Below are 11,231 nucleotides of genomic sequence, written 5' to 3'. Positions count from 1 at the left end.
GAAGCCATCAGACTATCCCATAAAATGCCAGAAAGATTGAAGGCCATAGAAATGTTCAAGAGACGCCATGACAGTGCATTCACTGTACATAAAACCATTCACAATAGTATATGCTGTTTGGTATGCTTTCCTTCTGAAATAAGACTTATCAAAACAAACAGGTTCCAAACATGCTTGAAACAGTATACTGTATAGGGGCTCCTGTAGCTCAGTTGGTAGAGCATGGCGCTTGCAACGCAAGGGTTGTGTGTTCGTTTCCCACGGGGGGCCAGTATGAAAAATGTATGCACTCACTAATTGTAAGTCGCTCTGGATAAGAGTGTCTGCTAAATGACTAAAATGTCACCAAAAAAATGTAGTATTGCTTTTTCTTTTTTATACAATAACTATTTTTACACAGATCAACTTTGCCAAAACCACTATGCATGAACCTTCCTTTGAGAACCTTTCTCAGAAATTATTCCAGACAAAAACCTTTCAGAATTGTTTTATTTATTTATCTGAATAAAACATTAAATGTGGAATGAGAATACCAAAAAATAGCAGCGATCCGATCCTGAGTTCTCGTATTCAAGTAGAACAGCTTGATGTGGGGGGATTATTTTTAAGTTGATAAAAAAATTAAAAATACACTTGAACTCACATCTGGTGATTAATGTTATTGTAGAAGGTTGATCTTCAAAGAGTATAAAATAAGACTAAGACAGTGCTCTTTGTAAACAGTAAGACACAGTATGACCTTAACACACGAGAGGTTGTCCTGTCCAGTGAGGTATGTGTTCTGTGGTCCCTCAGGCTCAGTCACCACAGCACTCCGATATGTCAATTCGGCAGATAGGGCACGTGGTGTTTTCCTGCCAACAGAAAACAACCAGGTGTATTTTTTCAAATGGATTTCATGTTATCTTGTAGTTTTCCATTTACCTTGTCTAACTTCAAGGTTCAATTGTTAACAATGTTGTTTGACATTTTAAAATGGGCGAGAAAGCACCAACTGTTGTGCTGTAACTGCATTGTAACACAGTGCTGTCTAAATATGTTGTGTTTGTGTGTAGGGGCCTGCTTACATTGCACCATAGACAAAGCGCAATGTGCTGTACCTTTATCCAGCGGTCGATGCACTGCACATGATAGTCATGGAGACAAGGGAGCATCCTCAGCAGTTCCCCCTCTGTGTAGTCCGAGAAACAGATCTGACACCTGTACAGAGGAAAACATTACCACTGGTGAAGAACACTAAAACAGAACACAGTCACTCTGGCATGGTTCTGTCCTGAATGCATGAACTAAAGCATCCAAAGCATGCTGAAATTCTGAGCAAGTAAATTAATGTATTTGAATTGGGACTGGTGAACTGCAATGCTTCTTTATTGAAGACTATGATAAGTTGAATCAGATGTGTTACTGCTTTGGCTGGACTCACACAACCCTTTGCAGATCATATTTATCGGACAATATGGAGAGGCGTAAACAGTACGTCGTTGTGGGACCTACTGTGTCTTTCCCGCACTATGTGCTGGGTCGTAGGTTTTCGTAGGCAGCCTCTCGATCTCCCTCTCACTCAGGCTTTTCTTGGCCACAACAGCACCCTGGCCCTCCTCAAAGGCCAGTAGAGCCTGAGTGGTCAAAACAGAGCATACAAACATTAACCAATACACAGTGACATTAGTAAACGATCGACTGCATGTTCAATGGTTAATACCGACGCAGGGCAGCAATCAATGTGAGAACATAACTGCTAAATGTAAGATCTATATCATCCTACATATGAATGATTGAAGGAAAATCAATGTAATCTACATGGGGAGGATTTAAGTTTAGTTTATTTTTGCTAATTGACCCAGGCAGGTTGTACCTCATAGTTGTCTCCTTGGCTGTCATCAAATAGGGCAGGGACTGCATGACGGGGGTTTCTGCGATGTGGAGCACGACAGCGGCCTCTTCCTCTGCACCGGCCCATCAACTCTGAATGATTCAACACACACTTATCAAACATGGTTTGATCACTACACACACTTATGACACATACTACACAGCAACAAAACTGATTTCTAACTAAGTAGTGCATCAAGCTTACCAGTACATTTCACAATACTGTGGTTGTTGTTCAAGAAACATACCTTCCTCTAATCCTGTGACTTGATGGGGAAAAGCTGCGTAGTTCACTGCTGAGGGCCAGGGAGACATCCAGTTCATCCCCAAGTGAGGATCATACTGAGGAGAGACAGCAAAGCAATTAGACCAAGTCCCACAGCAGCGCAATTCAAAATACAAATAAAATCCCCATTCAGTGTCACATTGAGGGCGGCAGGTAGCCTGACGTTTAAGAGCTTTGGGCCAGTAACTGAAAGGTCGCTGGTTCTAATCCCCGAGCCGACTAGGTGAAAAATCTGTCGACGATAACATGTATTTTTCAAGAGAGACCTGGTCCAACCAAGACAGCAGAGACATAATACTCACCGCCAATGTTCCCTCAAAAAATCTTCGCAAAAATGTCAGGTCTGCTGAGCGCAAACTTGAACGTTGTGAAAATTCTGTGCAACTTCCAGCGCGCGTTTACTGTGAGCACTGAGGCTGTACCTGCTTTAGTTACAGTTTCAACAGTGGTCTAGGCTACTGTGGCTATTTGTTCATAATGTAGGCCTACCAGAGTGGCCTACCATCAAAAACAATGGAGAAAATGCATCCCATAACATTTTAACATGGAAATAGCTGTTCTATTATTCAGCCTACAGTAGGAGCCAATGTGTTGTGTTCAATGTAGGCATACATTCCGTGAGACTTTTGAAAAAAACATGCAGGGCTTGACATTAAACTTTATCCACTCAGACAAGAAGGTGACTGAAGATGTTGTTGTGTTGTTTGATGCAAGAAACCACTTTACAAAATAAAATGCATTATTATTCCCATACCATTATTACAGAGAATCAGACAAATTATGATACCCTCTGCCTATTGGCTACTTAGCTTATTCAAGCCTGCTTCAAAATATAACAATGCCCCTTTAAGACAAAAAAAACGTGTTAAGAAATGTACACGTTTTGTGCTCTTGTAGAAAGCAATCACTCCCCAATTGCTGACTACAAATTATCTATAACTGGGCTAATACCTCACTAACTAGCAAAGGATATGAGGGAAAATTGCTCACTGGGTAGTTGTGGTGGTGGGGTCTGCTGGGCGGCATGGCCTCCTGCTGTCTCCTTTGTTCCTGCTGCAGTTGCTCCTCTCTGTCAAACTGTTCCTACAGAGAGAGAACACAAATCTATCATCACAAATCCGTGTAGCTCAGTTGGTAGAGCATGGCGCTTGCAACGCCAGGGTTGTGGGTTCGATTCCCACGGGAGGCCAGTATGAAAATGTATGCACTCACTAACTGTAAGTCGCTCTGGATAAGAGCGTCTGCTAAAATGACTAAAATGTAAAATGTAAATCACACAGACCTATCAGGAGAGTAAGGCTTTTATGGGTTTCTGTGAAACTTTTCAAATCATTAACTCAGTTCCAATGTACTGATTCAAATGAAATGTACTTTTAGTAGAGAATCCACCAGTGTGTTGTAGACCACTGTGTTGACTTAAAGCAAGCTTGTTTAACAGAGATAGTGGTTCCGTTAGAGTTTTCCCTACCTGAAGACTGTGGGCAAACGCCTCATCTTCCTCCAACTGCGCTGAGAGAACCATTGCCTCGACAAAGACGTCATCATCATTGTCACTGATGACTATCTCGTCATATTTGGTCAGCATTGCATCAGCTGTAGAGAGAAAAGAGCAGTCAGAAGGTCCAGAGAGACACACCAAGGATACACTTATTGTTCTACTGTTGTCTGTGGATCCTGTTTGAATCAGGTTGGTCAATGGGTAGTCACCTTAAAAGGGATACTTTGGGATTTTGTCTACTTCCCCAGTCAGATGAACTCCTGTATACCATTTTTATGTCTCTGTGTCCAGTATGAATAAAGTTTGAGGTAGTTTCGTGAGCCAATGCTAACTAGTGTTGGTACAATGATTGGAAGTGTATGGGTATCTACTAGCATGCCAGCAGATCCCCATAGATTTCCAGTCATTGCGTTAACGCTAGTTAACATTGGCTTGCGAAACTACCTCTAACTTCCACTCTGAGGAAGACAGCTTGATGTTGAAATCTCAGGCACATCTTCGCATTCTGTACAACGGATTAAAGTGAGCTAAAATAAAATCACTGCATTTTTTGTCACTGCAACTCCTTTCTACCTTGAATTTGTCATTTTGGAAGATTTTCTTGGTAAGCCCTTCTCATTCTTTTATAATAATAATAATATAATATGCCATTTAGCAGACGCTTTTATCCAAAGCGACTTACAGTCATGCGTGCATACATTTTTTTGTGTATGGGTGGTCCCGGGGATCGAACCCACTACCTTGGCGTTACAAGCGCCGAGCTCTACCAGCTGAGCTACAGAGGACCACAAGTGTCTTTTCACCTTAGTATGTCTATTATCTTATTTTTTATTAGATTTTTTTCTTACCCTACCACACCTCCCCAAATTGGAGTAAACTAATGGACAACAACACTTAGGCTTCTACTTCCAGCTTATACATACTATATACAGACACAGTATATTTTACATGAGTTATCTTTTGTTTGTTTTTAGTCCCATCCTTCAGCTATCCTCAACCCCTCCTCCCATCCATCTCTGAACACCATCCAGTTTTAATTTCTATTTGCCATATATTTTTCAACTGCGCTGTTTCACAAATGTTCAGAACCTTTCAATTATCATAGTTTCTACAGATTGTAAATGAAATATAAAACATTTTTGCTAAGAGTATTATTATATAATTGATCGACTGACTATGACTTTTCAGATCACCCAGCAATGCTATTTGCACAGTTAACGTCAGGTAAATGTCCAAACACACAGTCGTGAAGAAGGCGTGACAGTGCCTCTTCCCCCTCAGGAGGTTGAAAAAGTTTGGCATGGGCCCTCAAATCCTGAAAAGGTTATACAGCTGTACAATTGAGAGCATATTGACTGGCTGCATCACTGCATGGTATGGCAATAGCACCGCCCTCGATCACATGGCGCTACAGATGGTTGTGCAGTACGTCACTGGGGCCGAGCTCCCTGCCATTCAGGACCTCTATATCAGGCGGTGTGAAAAGAAGAGCTGGAAAATCGTCAAAGACCCCAACCACCCAAGCCACAGACTATTTTCTCTGCTGCCGCACGGCAAGAGATACAGGTGCATCAAGTCTGACACTAACAGGCTCTTGAACAGCTTCTATCCCAGAGATATATGACTGATAAATAGCTACACAGACCGAGCTTACCTTGTATCTTTATTTACCTTTTATTTCAATATTTGCACACTCACAGAGCCCTACACTCACACACAATGCCACTCACACACACACACACACTCACTCACTCCTTCATTTTTCTCACTCACACATAATATGCACATACAGTGCATTCGGAAAGTATTCAGACCCCTTGACTTCTTCCACATTTTGTAACTATACAGCCTTATTCTAAAATCGATTAAATTGATGAGAGGGGAAAAACAATCTACACACAATACCACATAATGACAAAGCAAAAACAGGTTTTTAGAAATTTTTGCAAATGTATAAAAAAAAAAAAAAACGGACATATCACATTTACAGTGGGGAAAAAAAGTATTTAGTCAGCCACCAATTGTGCAAGTTCTCCCACTTAAAAAGATGAGAGAGGCCTGTAATTTTCATCATAGGTACACGTCAACTATGACAGACAAAATGAGAAAAAAATATCCAGAAAATCACATTGAATTTATTTGCAAATTATGGTGGAAAATAAGTATTTGGTCAATAAAAAAAGTTTCTCAATACTTTGTTATATACCCTTTGTTGGCAATGACACAGGTCAAACGTTTTCTGTAAGTCTTCACAAGGTTTTCACACACTGTTGCTGGTATTTTGGCCCATTCCTCCATGCAGATCTCCTCTAGAGCAGTGATGTTTTGGGGCTGTCGCTGGGCAACACGGACTTTCAACTCCCTCCAAAGATTTTCTACGGGGTTGAGATCTGGAGACTGGCTAGGCCACTCCAGGACCTTGAAATGCTTCTTACGAAGCCACTCCTTCGTTGCCCGGGCGGTGTGTTTGGGATCATTGTCATGCTGAAAGACCCAGCCACGTTTCATCTTCAATGCCCTTGCTGATGGAAGGAGGTTTTCACTCAAAATCTCACGATACATGGCCCCATTCATTCTTTCCTTTACACGGATCAGTCGTCCTGGTCCCTTTGCAGAAAAACAGCCCCAAAGCATGATGTTTCCACCCCCATGCTTCACAGTAAGTATGGTGTTCTTTGGATGCAACTCAGCATTCTTTGTCCTCCAAACACGACGAGTTGAGTTTTTACCAAAATGTTCTATTTTGGTTTCATCTGACCATATGACATTCTCCCAATCCTCTTCTGGATCATCCAAATGCACTCTAGCAAACTTCAGACGGGCCTGGACATGTACTGGCTTAAGCAGGGGGACACGTCTGGCACTGCAGGATTTGAGTCCCTGGCGGCGTAGTGTGTTACTGATGGTAGGCTTTGTTACTTTGGTCTCAGCTCTCTGTAATAATAGTGAAGACATCAAAACTATGAAATAACACATATGGAATCATGTAGTAACCAACAAAGTGTTAAACAAATCAAAATATGTTATATTTGAGATTGTTCAAATAGCCACCCTTTGCCTTGATGACAGCTTTGCACACTATTGGCATTCTCTCAACCAGCTTCATGAGGTAGTCACCTGGAATGCATTTCAATTAACAGGTGTGCCTTCTTAAAAGTTTGAGCCAATCAGTTGTGTTGTGACACAGTAGGGGGGTATACAGAACACAACCCTATTTGGTTAAAAAAACAAGTCCATATTATCGCAAGAACAGCTCAAATTAGCAAAGAGAAACGACAGTCCATCATTACTTTAAGACATGAAGGTCAGTCAATACGGAACATTTCAATAACTTTTTTAAAGTTTCTTCAAGTGCAGTCGCAAAAACCATCAAGCGCTATGATGAAACTGGCTCTCATGAGGACCGGCACAGGAATGGAAGACCCAGAGTTACCTCTGCTGCAGAGGATAAGTTCATTAGAGTTACCAGCCTCAGAAATTGCAGCCCAAATATATCCTTCACAGAGTTCAAGTCACAGACATCTCAACATCAACTGTTCAGAGGAGACTGCGTGAATAAGGCCTTCATGGTCAAATTGCTGCAAAGAAACCACTACTAAAGGACACCAATAAGAAGAAGAGACCTGCTTGGGTCAAGAAACACGAGAAATTGACATTAGACCGGTGTAAATCTGTCCTTTGGTCTGGAGTCCAAATTTGAGATTTTTGGTTCCAACCGCCGTGTCTTTGTGAGACGCGGTGTGGCTGAACGGATGATCTCCACGTGTATTTCCCACCGTAAAGCATGGAGGAGGTGTGATGGTGTGAGGGTGCTTTGCTGGTGACACGGTCTGTGATTTATTTAGAATTCAAGGCACACTTAACCAGCATGGCTACCACAGCATTCAGCAGCGATACGCCATCCCATCTGGTTTGGGCTTAGTGGGACTATCATTTGTTTTTCAACAGGACAATGACCCAACACACCGCCATGCTGTGTAAGAGCTATTTTACCAAGAAGGAGAGTGATGGAGTGCTGCATCAGATGACCTAGGCCCCGTGTAGCTCAGTTGGTAGAGCATGGCACTTGCAACGGCAGGGTTGTGGGTTCGTTTCCCACGGGGGGCCAGTATGAAACAATTTATGCACTCACAAACTGTAAGTCGCTCTGGATAAGAGCATCTGCTAAATGACTAAAATGTAAAATGTAACGACTTGGCCTCCACAATCCCCCGACATCAACCCAATTGAGATGGTTTGGGATGAGTCGGACCGCAGAGAGAAGGAAAAGCAGCCAACAAGTGCTCAGAATGTGGGAACTACTTCAAGACTGTTGGAAAAGCATTCCAGGTGAAGCTGTTTGAGAGAATGCTGAGAGTGTGCAAAGCTGTCATCAAGGGAAAGGGTGGCTATTTGAAGAATCTCAAATATAAAATATATTTTGATTTGTTTGGTTACTACATGATTCCAAATGTGTTATTTCATAGTTTTGATGTCTTCAATATTATTCTACAATGTAGAAAATAGCAAAAATAAAGAAACCCTTGAATGAGTAGGCGTGTCCAAACTTTTGACTGGTACTGTATATATAAAAAAAAAATCTTGCATATCTTAATTTATTTACACAATTAATGAATAATATGCGTAATAGTGTAGGCACATTAATACGAGGGATTGTTACCTATAGCCCTGGACTAGCAAAAAGTGTATTTTTTGCCAAGCAATTATTATTTTGGGAAACAATTATTGTGATTCATCCTGTACTGTCCCTAACATCATTACCCCTTAGCAACAGATGTGGCACTCTCCCCACCCTTCCCCCACAAACTCAGATGTTCAACAGTTGTTCCATCCCCGAGCCCAACTCAAGAGAAGAATTGATGTGTGAATGCATATACAGTTGTAGCAGTTTCAGAAGGCATGCAAAATTGAGCAAGGATGGGGAGATTTGCTTAACCAATGTCAAGACCTAGCTAAAGGAGCTCACATACACCCCTTTCCCCTGAAACACACACACGCTGGTCCCCCGTTGTGACCATTTTCCAAAGCATCTCTGTCTATTATCTTCTTACCTGTAGAGAGAGGAAGCTCCAGGCCAGCAGTATGCCTCTCTTTCTCTGTGCTTAGCAGGTATGACACCGAGTCTGTGGTGGGGTTTGTTAGGGCTTGGGCACATGCTGAGGCCTTGGAGCTGGACTTGGTAGAGACCGCTCTTTTAGAGGTCCTCTTCCTGCCTCTGCTGTGACTAGTGGGACCAGGTTCCACTGTGGATTCTGCCACTGGGGCCTGTGAGGCCGGGGGCGCACCAAGGGCGGATGAGGGTGGTGATGATGAATAAGAACAAGGCATAGAGGAGGGGAGAGGAGGTTCCAGACAGGTAACCATAGACGAGTCTGTTGTCATGAGTGACAAAGTGGGTACAAAACCACTGGTCGCCCACAAGGTGCCCGGTTTGGCTTCACCTCTCATGCTGGTGGCTGGCACAGACAGCTTCCTGCGTTTTGACGTCTGATGAGAGGTGGGGGTCCTGCTGAGAGATTTGTCCTCTCCACTGGGAGGCGGGCTGAGGAGAGCAGCCTGTAAGAAAAGGGCAAGGTCAGGCTGTGCCTACATTCAGTGAGTCAACTTTCATTTATGTTGCAAGACTTGGTATCACACTTGAATTTTAAGGTAAATTGTTGCTTGCAGGATGTATTCTACTTACAGATCCAAAGTTTTCAAACCCATTGTACCGCCGTCTCCTTCTAAAGTACTGGGGGCTGCACAAGCATAAGGATAACATTTTCAGGAGTATAGCTATAGACATTAACTTAGGACCTACACAGACAGACACAGGACCTGGACCTTTATGGCACCAATGGTAGTAGTAAGTGTTCCTAGTAAATACAGAATCATAATAACCCTATCCAAAGCGATGCTCTACATCGGTCAGCAGCAGTGTACCTAGGCGTCTCGAGGACGTAGACAGGGGGCTCGTTGAGGGTGACAACGTCGCTGAGATCACCAAAGAGCAAGTCACTCTCATTCAGTAGGCATGCCTGATTCAGGGGTCCTGTGGTGTCTAGTTCCTCCAAGTCCCGAAGCGGACTGCTGGGCTCCATGTTCTCCAGTGTACTGTCCATGTCTACGAAGATGGAGCTACTAGCTTGTGTATGGTGGTCCACACATTGTCAAAGCTGCAAAGTGCAAACCAACACACATTCAGACAAGCACACCCTTTTATGTTTGTAGCTAAATTACAAAGTTAGCAGTCTACTTTCTCATAGTCAAGCAGTCTGAACGAGGTTTGCTATATCATTAATCCTACCTACCTAAGTGACATCAGAACGTTTCTCTGGAGAGGCTAACTTAAAAATATAAGTAAGCTAGCTACCTGTATTGGACTCTGACATGACATCATTAGCTATGTTGACCACATAAATCATGAAGCGAATGAGTTAGACGCTTGCATATTGTGGTAACGTGACGTCTAAACGTTACATTGGCTAACGCATCAATGAGCTAACCTAGTTCGCTAGTCATTCTGAGATATAAAATGTTACGTGTGAAGCTGCTAGCTAGCTACTCTGTGCTGCACATAGACTGTAAAAATAACAAAACAAAAGCACCAAAGTTGCACTCTGTTGTTGTTGGCAATGAGCTAACCTAGTTAGTTAGTCATTATGAGATAGCAAATGTTAAGTGTGACGCTGCTAGCTAGCAAGTTAGCTAGTATGTGCTAAACAGACTGTAAAAAAACAACAAAAAAACTAAGTTGTACTCTGTTGTTGTTGACGTGTGTTAACTAGCTAGCTGTGTTAGACTGATCTATATCAAAGTTCAAAAAAAGCTAAACGAATAATTGTACATAGCTAGAGCACCCCTTACCTCGATTACGATTCAATTGGTCCTTGTTCTACCAAACCCTACAGCGGGTTTACACTAGATAGCACAGAAACAAAGTCAAAATTGGCTATATCGTAAAAATGCATGAAAATAAAAATGTGCCTTCTGTTCTTAATTTAGGGTTAGGCATAAGGTTGGCAGTGGGGTAAGGGGTAGGTTAAAAATCACATTGTAAGAAGATACATTTTTGAAATAGGCGGGGTTTATGACAGTAGCTGTGGTAACTAGTGACGTGTCACAACGTTCGGATTTACATTTACATTTTAGTCATTTAGCAGACGCTCTTATGCAGAGCGATTTACAGTTAGTGAGTGCATACATTTTTCATACTTCCGTTTGTGACGTGTAATGTTCCATGGTTATGTTGTCCCTTCTGAAATCATTTGCACTATATATTTACAATAACAGTCAAAAGTTTGGACACACCTACTCATTCAAGGGTTTTTCTTTATTTTCCCTATTTTCTACATTGTTGGATAATAGTGAAGACATCAAAACTATGAAATAACATATTTGGAATAATGTACTAACCAAAAAAAGTGTTAAACAAATCAAAATATATTTTACATTTGAGATTCTTCAAATAGCCACCCTTTGCCTTGATGACAGCTTTGCACACTCTTGGCATTCTCTCAACCAGCTTCACCTGGAATGATTTTCCAACAGTCTTGAAGGAGTTCCCACATATGCTGAGCACTTGTTGGCTGCTTT

The 11,231-nt window shown here is 42.0% G+C and overlaps 1 protein-coding gene across 1 annotated transcript; it reads right to left on the bottom strand.

The window, feature by feature from the left end:
• Window positions 1-471: 471 nt before the first annotated feature.
• Window positions 472-10,721, bottom strand: LOC311135037 (uncharacterized protein). The gene is made up of 11 exons (XM_084168897.1): window positions 10,503-10,721; window positions 9,579-9,811; window positions 9,340-9,394; window positions 8,708-9,212; window positions 3,627-3,751; window positions 3,149-3,241; window positions 2,121-2,214; window positions 1,856-1,965; window positions 1,495-1,616; window positions 1,101-1,200; window positions 472-854 (listed from the first exon to the last, which is right to left on the bottom strand). Exons 2-11 carry the CDS (start codon window positions 9,755-9,757, stop codon window positions 798-800), a joined length of 1,440 nt encoding a protein of 479 aa, XP_084025023.1. The 5' UTR covers window positions 9,758-9,811; window positions 10,503-10,721; the 3' UTR covers window positions 472-797.
• Window positions 10,722-11,231: the final 510 nt, after the last annotated feature.

The sequence above is a fragment of the Coregonus lavaretus genome, assembly GCF_964263955.1.
Source record: "Coregonus lavaretus genome assembly, chromosome: 9".
Lineage (NCBI taxonomy): Eukaryota > Metazoa > Chordata > Actinopteri > Salmoniformes > Salmonidae > Coregonus > Coregonus lavaretus.
This window is presented reverse-complemented; position numbering and strand designations above follow the sequence as displayed.

Coding starts and splice junctions, on each gene's coding strand:
- LOC311135037 (XM_084168897.1), bottom strand. CDS start 9,757: ATGGACAGTACACTGGAGAACATGGAGCCCAGCAGTCCGCTTCGGGAC. Junction 9,213..9,339: donor GGTTTGAAAACTTTGGATCT/GTAAGTAGAATA, acceptor CTTTTCTTACAG/GCTGCTCTCCTCAGCCCGCC. Junction 3,242..3,626: donor CGTTTGCCCACAGTCTTCAG/GTAGGGAAAACT, acceptor CTCTCTCTGTAG/GAACAGTTTGACAGAGAGGA.